This window comes from Gymnoscopelus microlampas (assembly GCF_963454915.1).
Source record: "Gymnoscopelus microlampas genome assembly, chromosome: 21".
Lineage (NCBI taxonomy): Eukaryota > Metazoa > Chordata > Actinopteri > Myctophiformes > Myctophidae > Gymnoscopelus > Gymnoscopelus microlampas.
Window position 1 is genome coordinate 13,199,198 of NC_139958.1, and position 16,873 is coordinate 13,216,070.

Here is a 16,873-nt window from a genome sequence, read left to right on the forward strand (position 1 = left end):
AGCCTTGAATTCATGGAGATTTCCGAGATGTTGCATTCCGAAGCCAATAATTTGATGACTTGCAGAGTCTGCTACTGACTAAATTATTGGCACAGGAATGCAACAAAAACAAGAAGATCTGCATGAATTCAAGGCTTCATGGGGTGTGTAATTGATAGAAAATAAGTCATTTTCCATGACTTTAATGCTGAGTCATTGTGACATGAGCATGACAACTTGAAGCAATTGTTTTAATATAAGATGACATTGAAGTTTTTTTTATGGAACTGCAGTTTTAACAGTGCTGTTTTGTTATTGTTCGTTTTCAATAAAGTCATTTAAGTTTGTATTGCTTAATTTTTTACGTCTTATTTGCGAGGTAATGGGAGTTGTAGTCCACATGGACGTGGATCACGTAGTAGATAGCATGGTAGATAGCGGCTATTGGACTACATTTACCAGTCACACTTCTTTGACCTTCTGTTTGTGGGAGGGGATCTAGCAACAAGCATGGCTGCCAGGGTTCTAACGAAAGGTAAAAGGAAGACTTTACACTTTATATTTATATCTTAGTTTTGTTATTTGAGGAAAATAATGCAGTCTTTAATGACGTGTAATCGTTATATGTAGATTAAATAGTGTTAGCAGCCGTAACGTTACCTTGTTTACAGCCTCGCTCACATCATGCAACCGTTGGCTAGCTCAGTGGTTGTCTAACATTGTCAGTGAAGGACCTCCAAATTGATACGTATTATTAAGCCGTGGACCCCCCATTTGAACAGATTTGGTGCCAGGGACCTCCTATAAGAGAGAATATCTTGGTTATTGGATTAGGAGTATAGAATTCTACAATTGTATGTGTGTGGACTGGAGATAAAAACATACACAAGTATTATTCTCTCATCGTATTACATTATAACCAGCTATAGTCTAGCTGGTTATAATTTAAACTGTTAGAGTCTAGCAGCTGATTATATTATCACCAGTTAGAACATTATGTCAGTAGTTGTCAGACGTTTTAATTTCAAGGACCCCTATAACTCTTTGAGAGGGTACACATGGAACCCTTACGGGTCCATTTGGTTCCATGTGTACACTCTTAAGAGTTACACATCGTAAGGGGCCACTTGGAACCCCCTCAAGGAACCATGATGAGGGTCCCTGGACCACACTTTGAGACCCACTGGCTTAAGTGGTTGACCAGAGTGGATTCCCTGGCCCACACTTTGAGAGCAATTGAGCTAATAACTAATATGAATTGCCAACACATTGAATTTAGATGATCTATATGTTTTTTTCCTGCTTTATTCTGTAGGACTTTTGTTGCTACGCAACTCACGGTCCATTAAGGTACCATACGTATGCAATGGACAGCTGCATTTATGCAGTGGACAACTGCAGGCCACTGCAGCAGCTATAAAACCACTACAGAGTAACATAGAAAGCAATGCTACAGGTGAGACTGCTCTTTCTTTGTGCATGAATAACATAACATAACACAGTGATTCTCAAACTCTTTCATTTTAAGGACCCACAGTTTTTTATCTCTGGGACCCCAATCTTCACTGTAAAATCCTCAGTGTTAATTTAACTCAGAGTTAAGGCCTCGAAAGAGGCAAAGGGCCCAATTTGGTTCCTGTAAAAAAAAAAAAAAAAAAAGCAGATGTACAAGCTCGGAGCTTGTAAATCTGCTATTTCTGAATTGCCAATTAGTCCAGTTCTATATGTAATTTCGTTACATTTTTGGGGGGATTAGGAAAACTATACATTTTTGGAATCTTCAGAGTATAACAAATCAGAAAATCCATGATTCCATTTGCGCAGCATTTTGAAAAATGGCGACCTTTGAATATTCGTTTTTCAATATCTCGACTTCTAGATTACATAGGATCTGGATTCTAGTGGCTAAATCTACATTTTTAGGGTCAGGAAAACCAATGGTGCTAATTAACAACATTTTACAAATGATCAATGGCACAGATTTGGGTCATAATCCTTGATTTTGGGGGAAAAAATGAAAAATGTAATATTCGTTTTTCCACCATTTTGACTTCTAGATTAAATAGGATCATGATTCAAGTGGTTAAATCGACATTTTTCAAGACATCCAATGGTGCTAATTAAAATCAGTGATCAATAGCACATATTTACATAACAATCTAGAATAATATATGATTATCTGAAGAGACAGAGACAGATGATTTCTATCATTGACACAAGGTTGCGTCATTTATTTACACAAACACAAACTAGACCAGTCTATACATAATCCTCACTATCATCATTGCTGTCACTAGCCAATGTATCTTGACAGTTTTCATCATTTTGGCAGTCAGCAGTACACTGACATAGCTCCGTACAGGGTAGCCCCACTGATCTGCACGAACATCTAAGTGAAGAACAGTCTGCTTTACAGTGACATCTGACCATCTCAATGATTGCCTCTGGCGCTGGGAGGGACTCAGTTGTAGCTGGTTTCAGCTGGCCGTCCTTGTCCTTGTAGTAGCCATTGTTGAGTGGGTCAAGGAACTCCTGCTGAGCAATGTGGACTCTTAGGACATGCTGCTTGAGAGCACCAAGGGTGGGTGGAAGCTTGTCCCCTTCTACCTTGTGTTTGCAGAATATCACTCACTATCATCATTGCTGACATTAGCCAATGTATCTTGACAGTCTTCTGGGATTTTGGAAGTGGCACCAATATGGACAATTCTGGGTGCAGATCGAGCAAAAGCATTGCCTGCATTTCATGCCTTTACAGGAGCAGACAACACTGGGAGATTGTCTAGGATAGGCAAACCTACCTGGTGGAACAGCTACCTCAAAGCTGGTGATGATGTCCTCTGAAGATGCTTTCAAAAACCCGTGATGTGTCAGAGGATCTACTAACTGCAGTAGCTAAGTTTGTATGCACTGCATACTTACCAAAGGGGATCAAAATCAAAAATCGAAAACATCCCTGAGCTGAGATGGCATCTATTCTGCAAACACATGGCAGAAGGGGACACGCTTCCACCCACTCCTGGTGCTCTCAAGCAGTATGTCCTAAGAGTCCATATCCAGGCCAGAGTGTGGAGTCAGGCACACATTGTCAGCAGGAGTTCCTTGACCCACTCAACAAGGGACGGCCAGCTGATGATGATAGTGAGGATGATGTATAGACTGGTCTAGTTTGTGTTTGTGTAAATAAATGACACAACCTTGTGTCAATGAGAGAAATCATCTGTCTCTGTCTCTTCAGATAATCATATATTACAATTCTAGATTGTTATGTAAATATGTGCTATTGATCACTGATTTTAATTAGCACCATTGGATTTCCTGAAAAATGTAGATTTAACCACTTGAATCATGATCCTATGTAATCTAGAAGTCAAAATAGTGGAAAAACGAATATTATATTTTTCATTTTTCCCCCAGAAATCAAGGATTATGACCCAAATCTGTGCCATTGATCATTTGTAAATGTTTTTTATTATCACCATTGGATTTCCTGACCCTAAAAATGTAGACTTAAGCCACTAGAATCCAGATCCTATGTAATCTAGAAGTCGAGATATTGAAAAACAAATATTCAAAGGTTGCCATTTTTCAAAATCCAAGATGGCCACCATATTGGCTTCTGCGCAAATGGAATCATGGATTTTCTGATTTGTTATACTCTGAAGATTCCAAAAATGTATAGTTTTCCTAATCCCCCGAAAATTTGAACGAACCTTCTTTTTTGGACATATAGAACTGGACTAAATGCACAAATCTAGAATGACACAGATGCTTTCCTGGTTTTCAACAGCATTTCTTAAATTGCTTCACCACAAATGACGGCGCTTTCTGATTATTATCTTTTTTTTTGTCATATCTGATACAGAGATTACAGACAACAAGCTTCTGAACCAGCCTCTGGAGACAGCAGATTTTTTCCGTCTGTCAGAGCTCTTCTCCCTGAAAGACCTTTTTGATGCCAGGGTGCATCTTGGCCATAAGAAGGGCTGTCGACACAGGTTGGTGTACTGCTTCATCACTTCTAAATGTTTATTTCAAATGTTATGTGCAAATTTGTGGGTAGGGGACTTTTTTAATCTCCCACCCAACGAAGCAGATGTATAACCAACATGTATCAGCCAGATTGTTGCATTTAGAAAAAAGATATAAAGTGTTTCTATCGTTCATCAAATTGCTGTGAAAGTGATCCCAATGATATTGTTCACCAGCTATAAAGTTTGTGGTGCAGACTCCACAATCCACTTGAGTTAGAACTAAATATATCGACCTGAGGCCGATTCTACAAATGCCTTCTAAATCAGTAGTTCTCAAACTTTTTCATGCCAAGGACCCCCAAAATGATATATATTTAGCCTCTCGAACCCACCACCTGAAATCTTTCTAAAAATGTAAAAAATAGCAGATGTACAAGCTCGCGGCACGAAGTGACTCGCTGTTAGCTTGTATGTCTGCAATTTTTGAGAACCACTGTTCTAAACCACTGTTGTAAATCCTAAGAGTTTTTTGAAAAACGTATGTTGCTATGTTTAGCTAAAATCTAAAATGACACATATGCTTTCCTGGTTTTAATGGGTTACGGACCACATTAGTCCTTATTATGAGTTCCACTTATGTACCACTCTTAATTCTCACTTTCTTAGGCTTATGGAGCCTTACTTATTTGGCTGTCGCCTGGACCAAGACATAATTGACCTGGATCAGACCGTGGAGAACCTTCAAGCAGCCCTGAACGTCACTGCCCATGTGGCGTACCGGGGTGGCATCATATTGTTCGTCAGCCGTCGGCGCCAGTTCAGCCACCTCGTGGAGTACACGGCGCGGGACTGCGGGGAATACGCCCACACGCGCTACTGGCAGGGCGGCATCCTCACCAACGGTCCCATCCAGTACGGCCCGGGGGTCCGCCTGCCGGACCTCATCGTCTTCCTCTCCACCCTCAACAACGTGTTTCAGCAGCACGTGGGAATCAGGGACGCCGCGAAGATGAACATCCCCACCGTGGGCATCATGGACTCGAACTGCAACCCCAGCCTGGTGACCTACCCCGTGCCGGGGAACGACGACACTCCGGCCGCCATGGAGCTGTACTGCCGCTTGTTTAAGATGACCATCAACCGTGCCAAGGACAAGAGGAAGCACATGGAGATCCTGCATGGTCTATCGGCGTCCCCGACAACGCCAAGCTCGTGAACAAGCTGACCTCGTTGAAAAGTACATGGTGAAGTCCTCTTTTCTGGGGGCAAACATTTAGCTGAAAATAGCCAATCTACAAGCAATGAAGACTTAGATGAACTCTGGTTTATACTCTTGAAAGAAAAGAACATACTCCTCACCATTGAGCAGGAGTCAAAACTGCAGAGAGTCTCGATGCCCAGCTCAGAACGTTTAACTAAGATGTAGAATCAGAAGCGGTGTTCTTTTTCTTTTTTTGTACCTTTCATTTTATTTCTGGTTCTTTGTTATTGTTTATCTGTGTCTGTCCTTTACGTATGTGGGTCTGGGGAAGGGATTTGGGGCAGTTGTATGTGTACTTTGTTTTGTGAAGAAATTGAAAATGAAATAAAAAAAGAAGATTGAGCGGTCAATGGCAAGGCTGAAGTCAGTGGTGATGGAAAGAGAGACGGCTGTACACTTGTTAAAAACAGGCCAGGAGAAAGCCAGGAGTGTGGAGGAGAGAGATGTAATTGGACAAGTCAACTGGTGCAAATTCAGAGAGCATCCTATTTCCTTTCCAAGAAGAGGTTCTTCACGAGTCACGACACGATTCGTTGATCCACACATACTGTACAGCATAATACATACATAATATATATAGCTCATTTAAAATTTGGTACAAAAATATTACATTTGATTTCCACTACACTTTGTGATGACTAGTACTCTTCCATCTGTCTGAAGTTTTCCTTTGGCACAGCAGAGTATCTTTAAGGTGAGCAAAATGAGTTGAGCATTACTGTAAATGCAAATATGAAGGCTTGATTTGTAAAGTGGCCTGTAACATTTGCTTGGCTTGTTGCAGTGCTTATAAGCACTCACTGATGGTACACAGTATACATTGCTCAAAAACAATTCAAGGAATGAAATACTAATTTTGTCCCCTTAAGTTTGTGTGTATATTTATTAAAATAAATGAGTGATTCAAGTGTTCCCTTAATTTATTTGAGCAATAATATGTGTCCATAATATTATAATATAAATGCTAAGCAGTGAATAAAATAGTGTGTGCTATTATTTGTAGTGTATTTTTCTCCAGGCTGGAGCCATTGTTTAAAGTTTAAACCTTAATTTACACAGTCCTGTTTTATGAAATAGTTCTAGTCATAGGATATATAGGAATGAACAAACAACAAAAAAAAGATCATTTTTTTCCAAACAGTTTTTGTATTTCTGCCTTATGCACGCGCTATTCCTTAGACCGGTGTCATTTGGCTTTACAGGTTTGCAGATCCGGTCTGAGTCTAGAGCGGATACGGAAACGAGTCTGGCATTAATGTGTGCGCACAAATTACCGGATACGGTAGGCGTACTCTAGACCGGATCTAAGGTTTCCACCTGGTGACTGAGCCCATTCTAATTCGATGTCGAACATGAGGAAACAGCGGATCTACAAGCTCACAAAGCTACGCGTGGCGACGAGGTGTGAGCTTGTACATCTGCTGTTTGTGCTGCGCGACGCGACACTGTCGCACAACCAATGGCCCCTCCCCCCGCAGTTTCCGTCTGGGTTGGCTGAAAGGACAGAGGCGGCGTTGCCATGTCTGCTTATTATAAGCGACTTTGGCCTTGTTCTTCTGTGAAGTTGTAATTATTGGTTAGGGGTTGCGGTTTTTTGGGCTTGTTTCTACAGTGTAGTTGCTTATTTGGGCTTGTTTATGAAGCGTAGTTGATTATTTGAGCTTGTTTCTAAAGTGTAGTTGCTTATTTGAGCTTGTTTCTAACGTGTAGTTGCTTATTTGAGCTTGTTTCTAAAGTGTAGTTGTTTATTTGGGCTTGTTTCCTAAATGCTGTTTAAAACAGTGGTTCTCAAACATTTTCATGTCAAGGACCCCCACATTGCATGCATTTGTCTGCGGACTGAAAATATTTTGTGCCAGGAACCTGTGTACCAGATTTATAAATATTCCACAATTTTCATTCTTTTTCCCCCTAGATTATTTTTGAAAATAGCAGATCTACAAGCTCACAACGCTTCGCAACGAGGCGCGTTGTGAGCTTGTAGATCTGCTATTTTAAAATAGCCAATCCAAGGTTTAAAGTGCTGAAGTAGTCTAGTAGTCGCTTCTGTTGGGGCTTGTTTTCCTACACCATGATTGCTTATTTCTCTCCCAAAACCTGGCACACCTGGCTGAAAGAATAGAGAACACACTCACTTTCCAAACCAACTCCATTTTGCGGTTTCTCTGAACATGGTGAGTGTTTTAATATGAAGTGCGTAGTGTTTATAAACTTTATGTTCGTAGAAAGAAGCCATTATTTGGCTGTCCGTTTAAAGCATGCTTATTAAAGCCTTTGACCTTCATTTCATTATTTATTGAGTTCATTAGACTCTTAATAATTCCTCTAATGATATGAGGAATTCACTGAATGCATGGTATGACTAGCTTTATGTTAATGTTACACAACGTTAAAATATCACAGATATTAAGTAATGTCACATAATCTGAGTCATTTTAGTAATGAGTGCAAGGCTTAAGGGTTATTTAGGGTATATAACAATATTCTAACAATATAATTAAACTGTTGCTTCGTTGAAGACTAGGAAGGCGGTGACCACGTGGTTGATCAGCAACAGGCTTCCTCTAAAATAGTACCATCTATTATTAACCAGTGTAGCCTCTTTCCCAGCCTCAAGTACTCACATTTATTTTACTTAAGTAAAAGTATTATTACTGTAATGTAGAAATACTCTGTTACAGGTTACAGGAGTCTGGTATTCAGAATTTACTTGAGTAAAAAAAGTACAAAAGTACTGGCCTCCAAATGTAAAGTAAAAGTACTCATTATGAAGAAATCTTACATTTCATGTTTTCAAAATGTATAAAATAATTAGAAAATGGCAGATCGGCTATTTTCAAGCAGCCGAAGGGCTGAAGTGGTTAATGTGTTTTGTAATAATATTTAAAATTTACAAGGTAACTAAAGTTGTCCAATAATTGTAGTCGAGTAAAAAGTATAATATCTTTATCAAAATATTCTTTTTTTAATGTATTGTTTTTACATTTTTATTATTAGCCAACATATGTACATGTACTGTAGGATTCATCGTGCCAAGCCGTTCCGTTTCTACATCATGGGTAAACTTTTAATTTAGCGTCATCAAATCAAATAATAATACAAGGAGAGAACAGGTTGAACGTATTGGTCTGCATACTAGGCTTTTAGGTTGTGTAGCGGTCGCATCACTTTTTATAACCAGTGTTGCCAGATTTTGCGAGAGAAATAAGCAACCAGGTCTAGGAAAACAAGCCCACTTGTCTTCAAGGACGAGCGATTAGGCCACATTATCAGCTATTTAAAAAATAAATAATAATAATCTTAAATGTGGAATATTTTAAAAACATTTTAACACAAATCTTTATTTGTAGGCCTATCAACATATTTTTTGGGGGGTGTGGGGTCTGCATTGATTTTTTTTTTTCAATTCCTGTTTTTGATGTGTTAACTCATTTTAGGCTGTCAGTGGAGTCACTGGTTTATAATTAAGTAAACTCTACTTTCTCTTAGGTGTGTCCTACTCTACAGCATATCCCACATGCCTACAGATCCACGGATTCCATGATTTGCGGTGTGACTATGCTGCCTTGTCAAGGTACAGCCTTGTCAAGGTACAAACCGTTTAGATTAATCAACTGCCAGCAGGAAAGCAAGAACTCTTGATAAAAATGGGTATTCCGATTGGTAATGGATCTTGATAAAATGAAGACTTTATAGCTGAACATCATGGGAATTTTTTTTGGGGATAACAGACGGCAGTTGGCAGTTTGTATGTTGACATTGCCCCTTCGATCATAGCACTGGCTTTAGTGCCTCTTGCTATGTAAACGTGGGCATACAGAAACCGGCTCACGATAGCCTGAAGGTCTTGTTCAGTAGCCTTTGGGTATGGAACCGGGCCAGATAAATCACATGACGTGACCTTGGCTCAAGTGCTGTTACTACATTTGTGGTTACTAACAGCATGGCACATTAACCGTATTTAAAATAAATGTTGGACATAATGGAAATGTTTGGTAGAACCTTGCATTGTATAGCTCCTGTACCTTGGCATGATAAGTCGAGATCAAATATTGTTCTATGTCATTGAGAAATTAGTAGGGATTCATTACATCCACTCATTGTATGGCTCAAAGTTTTAGCACTCCAACAAAGGCAAACAAGGCAGATTATGCCAATATATGAAACAAATCTTATTGAACAATTTTGTTAGCCTGCTTTGACCACTACTCTCATTAATGTTTGACCCTATCCATTTTTGTTGCACTGAGAAGCGATGTTGTGGGCAATATTACCTTTTAATACAGGCATTTACTTTACCCTAGTGTAGAACATTTGCAATCAATACGTCTAGATTGTCGCTTACAAAGCATAGACGCAATAGACAAAATGACTATATTTGGGCTTATGTCATGTCCAGGTAGCGATATAAAGAATCTTCCAAAGTTTAACATCTACTAAACATTTTAACCTGATTTGTGTCCGTGACCAATTTGTTCAGCTGGCCCCATGATGGTGCTGAGGAGTACTACCTGGATAACCTGACATGAAAGAAGCTTATAGTAAGTTTAAAGTGTTTATTTTGCCTTTCTTTAAGCATGCCCCTTAGGCGTTGCAGTCCGACAGCGTGTCGAGCCTGTGTCAGAAGGTGGCAGAGACTAAATGGTCTATCGTTTACGCCAAGTATTTAATCCAGTGGGTGCTTGGAGTCATTAATAGTGCCAACAGAACTAGTGGAACTCTCATACTTTAAATATTATTGAATATGGAAGTTTTAAGAAAATGATTGTGGTTGACAAAGACGGAACAGAAACTGGCTTTACCCTGTTTAGTCGGCATTAAAAAATTGTGTGGAAAAGTTTGAGTGTTGTGCCATTACATAGAACATATTTTGTCTTCATTGTTTCTCATGTTAACCAACTTATTCTTCAGAAGCAGCGTGCAGACGTAGTGATATGCTGCCAAATACTGGTAGTGAGTGACTGCAGAGTAACCTGGCAAACTGAACGTTCTTGGTAAGTTTATGTTATTGTAAAGCTTTCCCAGCATGCCCCTTAGGCGTTGCAGTCCGACAGTGTGTCGAGCCTGTGTCAGAAGGTGGCAGAGACTAAATGGTCTATCGTTTACGCCAAGTATTTTATCCAGTGGGTGCTTGGAGTCATTAATAGTGCCAACAGAACACTAGTGGAACTCTCATACTTTAAATATTATTTAATATGGAAGCTGTAAGCAAATTGGTGTGGTTGACCCAGACGGAATAGAAACTGGCTTACCATGGCTCAATTACCCTGTTTAGTCGGCATAAAGAAATCGTTGTTGTACCGTTGCATAGAACATATTTTGTCTTGATTGTTTCTCATGTTGACCAACTTGTTCTTCAGAAACAGCATGCAGACGTAGTGATGTGCTGTTGTCCACATACTGGTACTGAGTGGCTGCAGAGTAACCGTGGCAAACTGAACGTTCTCGGTAAGTGTATTTTATTGTAATTCTTTCCCAGCATGCCCCTTAGGCGTTGCAGTCCGACAGTGTGTCGAGCCTGTGTCAGAAGGTGGCAGAGACTAAATGGTCTATCGTTTACACCAAGTATTAAATCCAGTGGGTGCTTGGAGTCATTAATAGTGCCAACAGAACAATAATATAAACTCTTATTTGGAGTGGCTGAACCAGTCAATGAAGTAAGTGTATAAATGGTTAATTATTGTTGAATATGGATGTCATAAGCAAACTCGTATTGTTGACATGGAGAAATTGAAACGGTCTCAAACTGCCCTGTTTAGTCAGCATCAGAAAACGTATCATGACAACATATTCAATGTATTTCGCCTTGATCGTTTCTCATGGTGATCAACTTGTTCTTCAGAAGCAGTATGCAGATGCGCTGATGTTCTGCTGGCCAAATACTGGAGTGACTGCAGAGAAACCTGTCAAACTGAACGTTCTTGGTAAGTTTATTTTATTGTAATTCTTTCCCAGGCGTTGCAGTCCGACAGTGTGTCGAGCCTGTGTCAGAAGGTGGCAGAGACTAAATGGTCTATAGTTTACGCCAAGTATTTAATCCAGTGGGTGCTTGGAGTCGTGACTCCAGATACTAAATTCGGCAATAATTGCACGTCTTGGAAATCTGCCAGGACAGTGCTCGCACTGTGAAAAGTTTAAACGGGTTAAGTACTGGTTGTGATCTACTTTCATGAAGCATAGGATGTTTACAGTGCATTTAGTGTGGTTATTTCTCTGCTCATGCCTGTAATGCATGTTTGTTTGAGCACAGTCTGCTAATATGTACTGTATGTAAATATATGTAGCTACTAGCTTGTATTCTTTGAACTGTGAAAATCAGAGATATGATTTAAATGCCTGGTCCTTACTGACCTGACATTATTTTGGATTTGAGCTTCAATCTAGCTTGCTACTTTTAACTAAATAACTTGTAGTCTAGCTAGCTGCTTATTTTGAAATGGGGGTTTAGTGGAGCTCAGTTACGTTTTATGAAGAGTAGCCTAACTAATAGTTTTAGGTAGCTACATTATTAAATTAGGTTGGTTGCCCAACACTGTATGTGACTTGTAATTGCTGTCAATAGTCTTGTCAATGATGCTATCAAATACAAATGTCTGAACTTATGATTTTTAAGTGATTCAATTGTTTTATTTTACTGAGACAAGACATTTCAGCACAGTCATACATGGTCTTATTTAGTGTGGTTATTTCTCAGCTCATGCCTGTAAATACAAAATGTTTAAGCACACTGCAGCCTGCTAAAACTTATTTAAATGTGAAGATCAGAGATGTAATTTAAATGCCTCCTTCTCACTGACCTGACATTATTTTGGACTTGCAGACAACTGGAGTGCCACGGCCAAGAGGAGGAACACCGCCGGCACTGGTCGTCTTAGACACCTGAAGGTCTTCTAATCGCAGATTCAGGTTTGTACTCTACGTAGTTGATGCCAGTACAGTGTGAGCGTTTGTGACGAGATGAGAAAAATTATTGCATTTGTATCTTTGACCTACACTGTATGTGACTAATTGCTGCCAATTGTCTTGTCAATGATGATATCAAATATAAATGTCTGAATCTGTCTGATTCTACAGTGATAATAAATCTTAAACTGAGACAAGACATTGCAGCCCAGTCATACATGGTCTCAATGCTGACCTGAAGGAGTTGGGTCGAACCTAGTAAACATTGTGTATTTCAGACAAAGGGGATATCTTTCTTATGTAGGCTTTGTTTTAAGTTGCACACGGGTGTTTTAAAACGCCCCCCCGGTCATGTACATCCCACCGTCATCATCACCGATTTTCAATATTCAAGGTGAACACGCGGTATCACGAAACAAAGATCAGGAAATGTGTTTCCTATTACAATTTGATGTCACAGATAAAATTAAGTTTGCAAAAGCATTAAGTTGTAAGCAAATGATTGTGGTTGACACAGACGGATTATAAACTGGCTTACCATGGAACAATTACCCTGTGTAGTCGGCATAAAAAAAAATCGTGGGAAAGTTTGAGTGTTGTACCATTACATAGAACATATTTTGTCTTAATTGTTTCTCATGTTGACCAACTTGTTCTTCAGAAGCAGCATGCAGACGTAGTGATGTGCTTCCAAATACTGGTACTGAGGGGCTGCAGAGTAATCTGGCAACCTGAACGTTCTTGGTAAGTTTATTTTATTGTAATTCTTTGCCAGCATGCCCCTTAGGCGTTGCAGTCCGACAGCGTGTCGAGCCTGTGTCAGAAGGTGGCAGAGACTAAATGGTCTATCGTTTACGCCAAGTATTTAATCCAGTGGGTACTTGGAGTCATTAATAGTGCCAACAGAACAATAAACACTCTTATTTGGAGTGGCTGAACCAGTCAATGAAGTTTACTATGGTTTAAGTGGTTAATTATTATTGAATATGGATGTAACAAGTAAACTCATATGGTTGACATGGACAGAAATAGAAACTGACTTGCAATGTCTCAAACTGCCCTGTTTATCCGGCATCAGAAAACGTATTATGGCCAGTGTTGGGAAAGTTCACTTAAAATATGAACTAGTTCAAAGTTCAGTTCACAAATTTTAAAATGAACTAGTTCAAAGTTCAGTTCATAATTCAAAATTTTGAACTAAAGTTCATGGTTCAAAAAATGAACTAGTTCAGTTCTTTTTCGTTCTTTTTTTTTCAATATATATTAGTGCTGTCAGGCGATTAAAATTTTTAATCGCGATTAATCGCATGATTTGTGTAGTTAATCGCGCGATTAATCGCTTATTAATCGCATATTTTTATTGTCTCAAACTTGAATGATTAACTGAAAAGCAGTGCATTGTATTGTATTGTATATGGAGCAGGATGCATCCGAATCTATTATTTATTATTATTACTATACTTTTATTTTTTACCAAATACATTATAAAACCAATGTTATTTATTTAATTTTCTTATACATTATATCCTCTCTGGTGTACATACACAAAGCACCCTATATTTATTATTTCCAGTGGTGTAAAGTAACTAAGTACATTTATTCAAGTACTGTACTTAAGTACAATTTTGAGGTACTTTTACTTTACTAGAGTATTAGCAGTTTTCAGTACTTACTTACTTCTACTCTACATCTCAGAGGCAAATATTGTACTTATTTTTAATTATTTGAAAACTGAAGTTACTAGTTACTATGTAGATTTTGCAAATACATGAATCACTTCAGCCCTATTTAAGTTTTGGCTATTGGAAAATAGCCGATCTACAAGCTCACAACCTATACCTCTATGCTCACAACAGGTCACGGTGCGACACAGTGAGCTTGTAGATCTGCTATTTTCTAAAGATTTTCATTCATCTTGGTGGGAGGCCTACTTTTCTTGGACGCTTTTTTTCTCTCTGCCAAAAATAGCAGATCTACAAGCTCACAACGCGTCGCGCTGCAACACGTTGTGAGCTTGTAGATCGGCTATTTTTGGCTTATGTTCCCCCCATCTGGGGTTCATGTGGTTAATACTAATGTAATGCATAATAATGTAATGGTGTTTTAATTTTTCATTCATCTTGGCGGGGGGGCTGGGGGCTTGTCAAAGTGAGTGTAGGCTATGACACTGTTAACATCAAAAGCCAGGTGCAGAAGTCCACTTTTAATGCCAAAATAAAGTCGGGTCGGACGTCCAGACTACAATACGTTCATTCAGAGGTTCGGGGGCCGGGGCTACCGTCCTAAAGTCGGCTGTAGGCTACGGTGCACGACGCATCAGCCACGGTCCGGACATGTTGTTGTAACATCCCAAACTCATTTCGCCGTTCCGCGGTGTTTACTTTATTAATTCAGCCCAGCTTCAAGTTAATTTTGTCGGCAGTGAAGCCAAGGAAACAACACCGATACTTTGGAAGAGACACAAGTCAACTTCCAAATGCTTGTGGCCGGGAAATGAGCTTCGCAGAGCGGATAAAGTGTCAGCTCTTCGCCCTGGCCGAGTGGCCGTAACTGTATGTGCTGTTCACTAGCTGTCGCTGCAATGAGACTGTTCACTCGGAGTCGGTCTCCGCGCTGCGCACATGAATGTGAGACGCCGCCTTGCTTTTCTCTTTTTTTGGCTGATGGTGCGTTCAAGACGCCTCGGAAACACAGAATAGGATGAAATACAACATGACAAACCGATGTAACCATGGAATTTTGGGACACTCTTGAACGAAGTTTGAACGAAGAGAGAACGCCGTTCACAAACGCCAGAATGAACGCGTTCACAATAACGTTCATCTAGCGGATATACAGTACGTTCAGTTCACGTTCGCCCAAAATACGAACGAGTTCATGAACGATCGTTCATTGAACGCGTTCAGGCACAACACTGATTATGGCAACCTATTCAATGTATTTTGCCATGATTGTTTCTCATGGTGATCAACTTGTCTTTCAGAAGCAGCATGCAGATGTACTGATGTTCTGCTGACCAAATACTGGTACTGGAGTGGCTGCAGAGTAACCTGGCAAACGTTCTTGGTAAGTGTATTTTATATTTTCTTTCCTAGCATGCCCCTTAGGCGTTGCAGTCCGACAGTGTGTCGAGCCTGTGTCAGAAGGTGGCAGAGACTAAATGGTCTATCGTTTACGCCAAGTATCTAATCCAGTGGGTGCTTGGAGTCATTAATAGTGCCAACAGAACAATAATGAAAAACTCATACTTTAATTATTTTTCAAAACATTTTGAATATGGAAGTTGTTAGCATATTAGTGTGGCAGATAATATGGACAGAATAGAAACTGGCTTACAGTGGCTCAATTACCCCGTTCAGTCAGCATCAGAAATCATGTGGAAAAGTTTTGAGTGCTGTGCCATTACATGGGACATATTTTGCCTTGATTGTTTCTCATGTTGACCAACTTGTTCTTCAGAAGCAGCATGCAGACGTAGTGATGTGCTGTTGGACAAAAACTGGTAGTGAGTGACTGCAGAGTAACCTGGCAAACTGAACGTTCTTGGTAAGTTTGTTATTGTAAAGCTTTCCCAGCATGCCCCTTAGGCGTTGCAGTCCGACAGCGTGTCGAGCCTGTGTCAGAAGGTGGCAGAGACTAAAATTTAATGGTCTATCGTTTACGCCAAGTATTTAATCCAGTGGGTGCTTGGAGTCATTAATAGTGCCAACAGAACAATAATATAAAACTCTTATTTGGGTTGGCTGAACCAGTCAATGAAGTATATATGGTTTAAGTGGTTAATTATTGTTTACTATGGATGTTCTAATCAAACTCATATGGTTGACATGGACATGAATGGAAACTGGCTTACAATGTCTCTAACTGCCCTGTTTAGTCAGCAACAGAAAACCTAATATGACAACATATTCAACCTATTTTGCCTTTATTGTTTCTCATGTGTGCAGACGTATTGATGAGCTATCCAAATACTGGTACTGAGTGGCTGCAGAGTAACCGTGGCAAACTGAAAGTTCTTGGTAAGTGTATCTTATATTTTCTTTCCCAGCATGCCCCTTAGGCGTTGCAGTCCGACAGTGTGTCGAGCCTGTGTCAGAAGGTGGCAGAGACTAAAATGGTCTATCGTTTACGCCAAGTATTTAATCCAGTGGGTGCTTGGAGTCATTAATAGTGCCAACAGTACACTTGAAACCTTTTCTTAATGCCTGGTTGCCTTTTGGAAAGCACAAATGTAATTATATGTTCTCCAATTGTCTTTACAGATGGACATAACCACCAGCCATCAGCCATGTCTCCTCATAATCACTCAAAAGGTTTTCCTACACTGATATTAAAGCGATTTTAAATAGCTTACTATCAGAACATTTTCTATTACCCCCCCCCCCCCCTTTTACGTGCTACATTTCATTGTATATTGTACAATTACAATAAATTGATTGAATTTAATGCCTTTATGTGCTTCCTTTTTATCATCATGTAATTATGAAATTGAACACGAAGGAGACTGGACGATGTGTTCAGTTCTGTCTGTTGTATTGACTGTCTTATAAAATCTGAAAAATCTGTAAATCACAAAACGAACAACATTTTGACGGAGCTGCTGGTGACTGAGAGTTTAACTTAGTCACCCTAACAGATATATTGGAAGCTCACCAAGTTAACTTGGTAGACCAGAGAATATTATTAGGTTGTAATATGAGCAATGTCAACCCTACTCAAAATGTGCACTACTTAAGTAGGTCACCCAAAAAATGAC

The 16,873-nt window shown here is 39.6% G+C and overlaps 1 protein-coding gene and 1 long non-coding RNA gene across 8 annotated transcripts; both read left to right on the forward strand.

Moving 5' to 3' along the window:
- The first annotated feature begins 462 nt into the window (after positions 1-462).
- Positions 463-6,159, forward strand: mrps2 (mitochondrial ribosomal protein S2). The gene is made up of 4 exons (XM_084046517.1): positions 463-514; positions 1,295-1,435; positions 3,845-3,977; positions 4,620-6,159. Exons 1-4 carry the CDS (start codon positions 490-492, stop codon positions 5,167-5,169), a joined length of 849 nt encoding a protein of 282 aa, XP_083902643.1. The 5' UTR covers positions 463-489; the 3' UTR covers positions 5,170-6,159.
- A 2,543-nt stretch (positions 6,160-8,702) lies between these two features.
- LOC311037379 lies at positions 8,703-16,805 on the forward strand. 7 transcript variants are annotated; one of them, XR_014599948.1, is made up of 11 exons: positions 8,703-8,804; positions 9,695-9,755; positions 10,126-10,208; positions 10,575-10,662; positions 11,057-11,138; positions 12,035-12,120; positions 12,779-12,861; positions 15,101-15,183; positions 15,577-15,663; positions 16,065-16,136; positions 16,380-16,805. It is a non-coding gene; the product is annotated as an uncharacterized lncRNA (long non-coding RNA). The 7 variants fall into 7 exon arrangements; XR_014599949.1 differs by having other exon boundaries at positions 15,580-15,663; XR_014599950.1 differs by having other exon boundaries at positions 15,104-15,183.
- The last annotated feature ends 68 nt before the right edge of the window (positions 16,806-16,873 follow it).

Excerpts from the sequence above, each read along its gene's own strand:
- mrps2 (XM_084046517.1), top strand. The coding sequence starts at position 490 with ATGGCTGCCAGGGTTCTAACGAAAG. Across the intron at positions 1,436-3,844 it reads CATAGAAAGCAATGCTACAG|AGATTACAGACAACAAGCTT; the intron begins GTGAGACTGCTC and ends TATCTGATACAG. Across the intron at positions 3,978-4,619 it reads AAGAAGGGCTGTCGACACAG|GCTTATGGAGCCTTACTTAT; the intron begins GTTGGTGTACTG and ends TCACTTTCTTAG.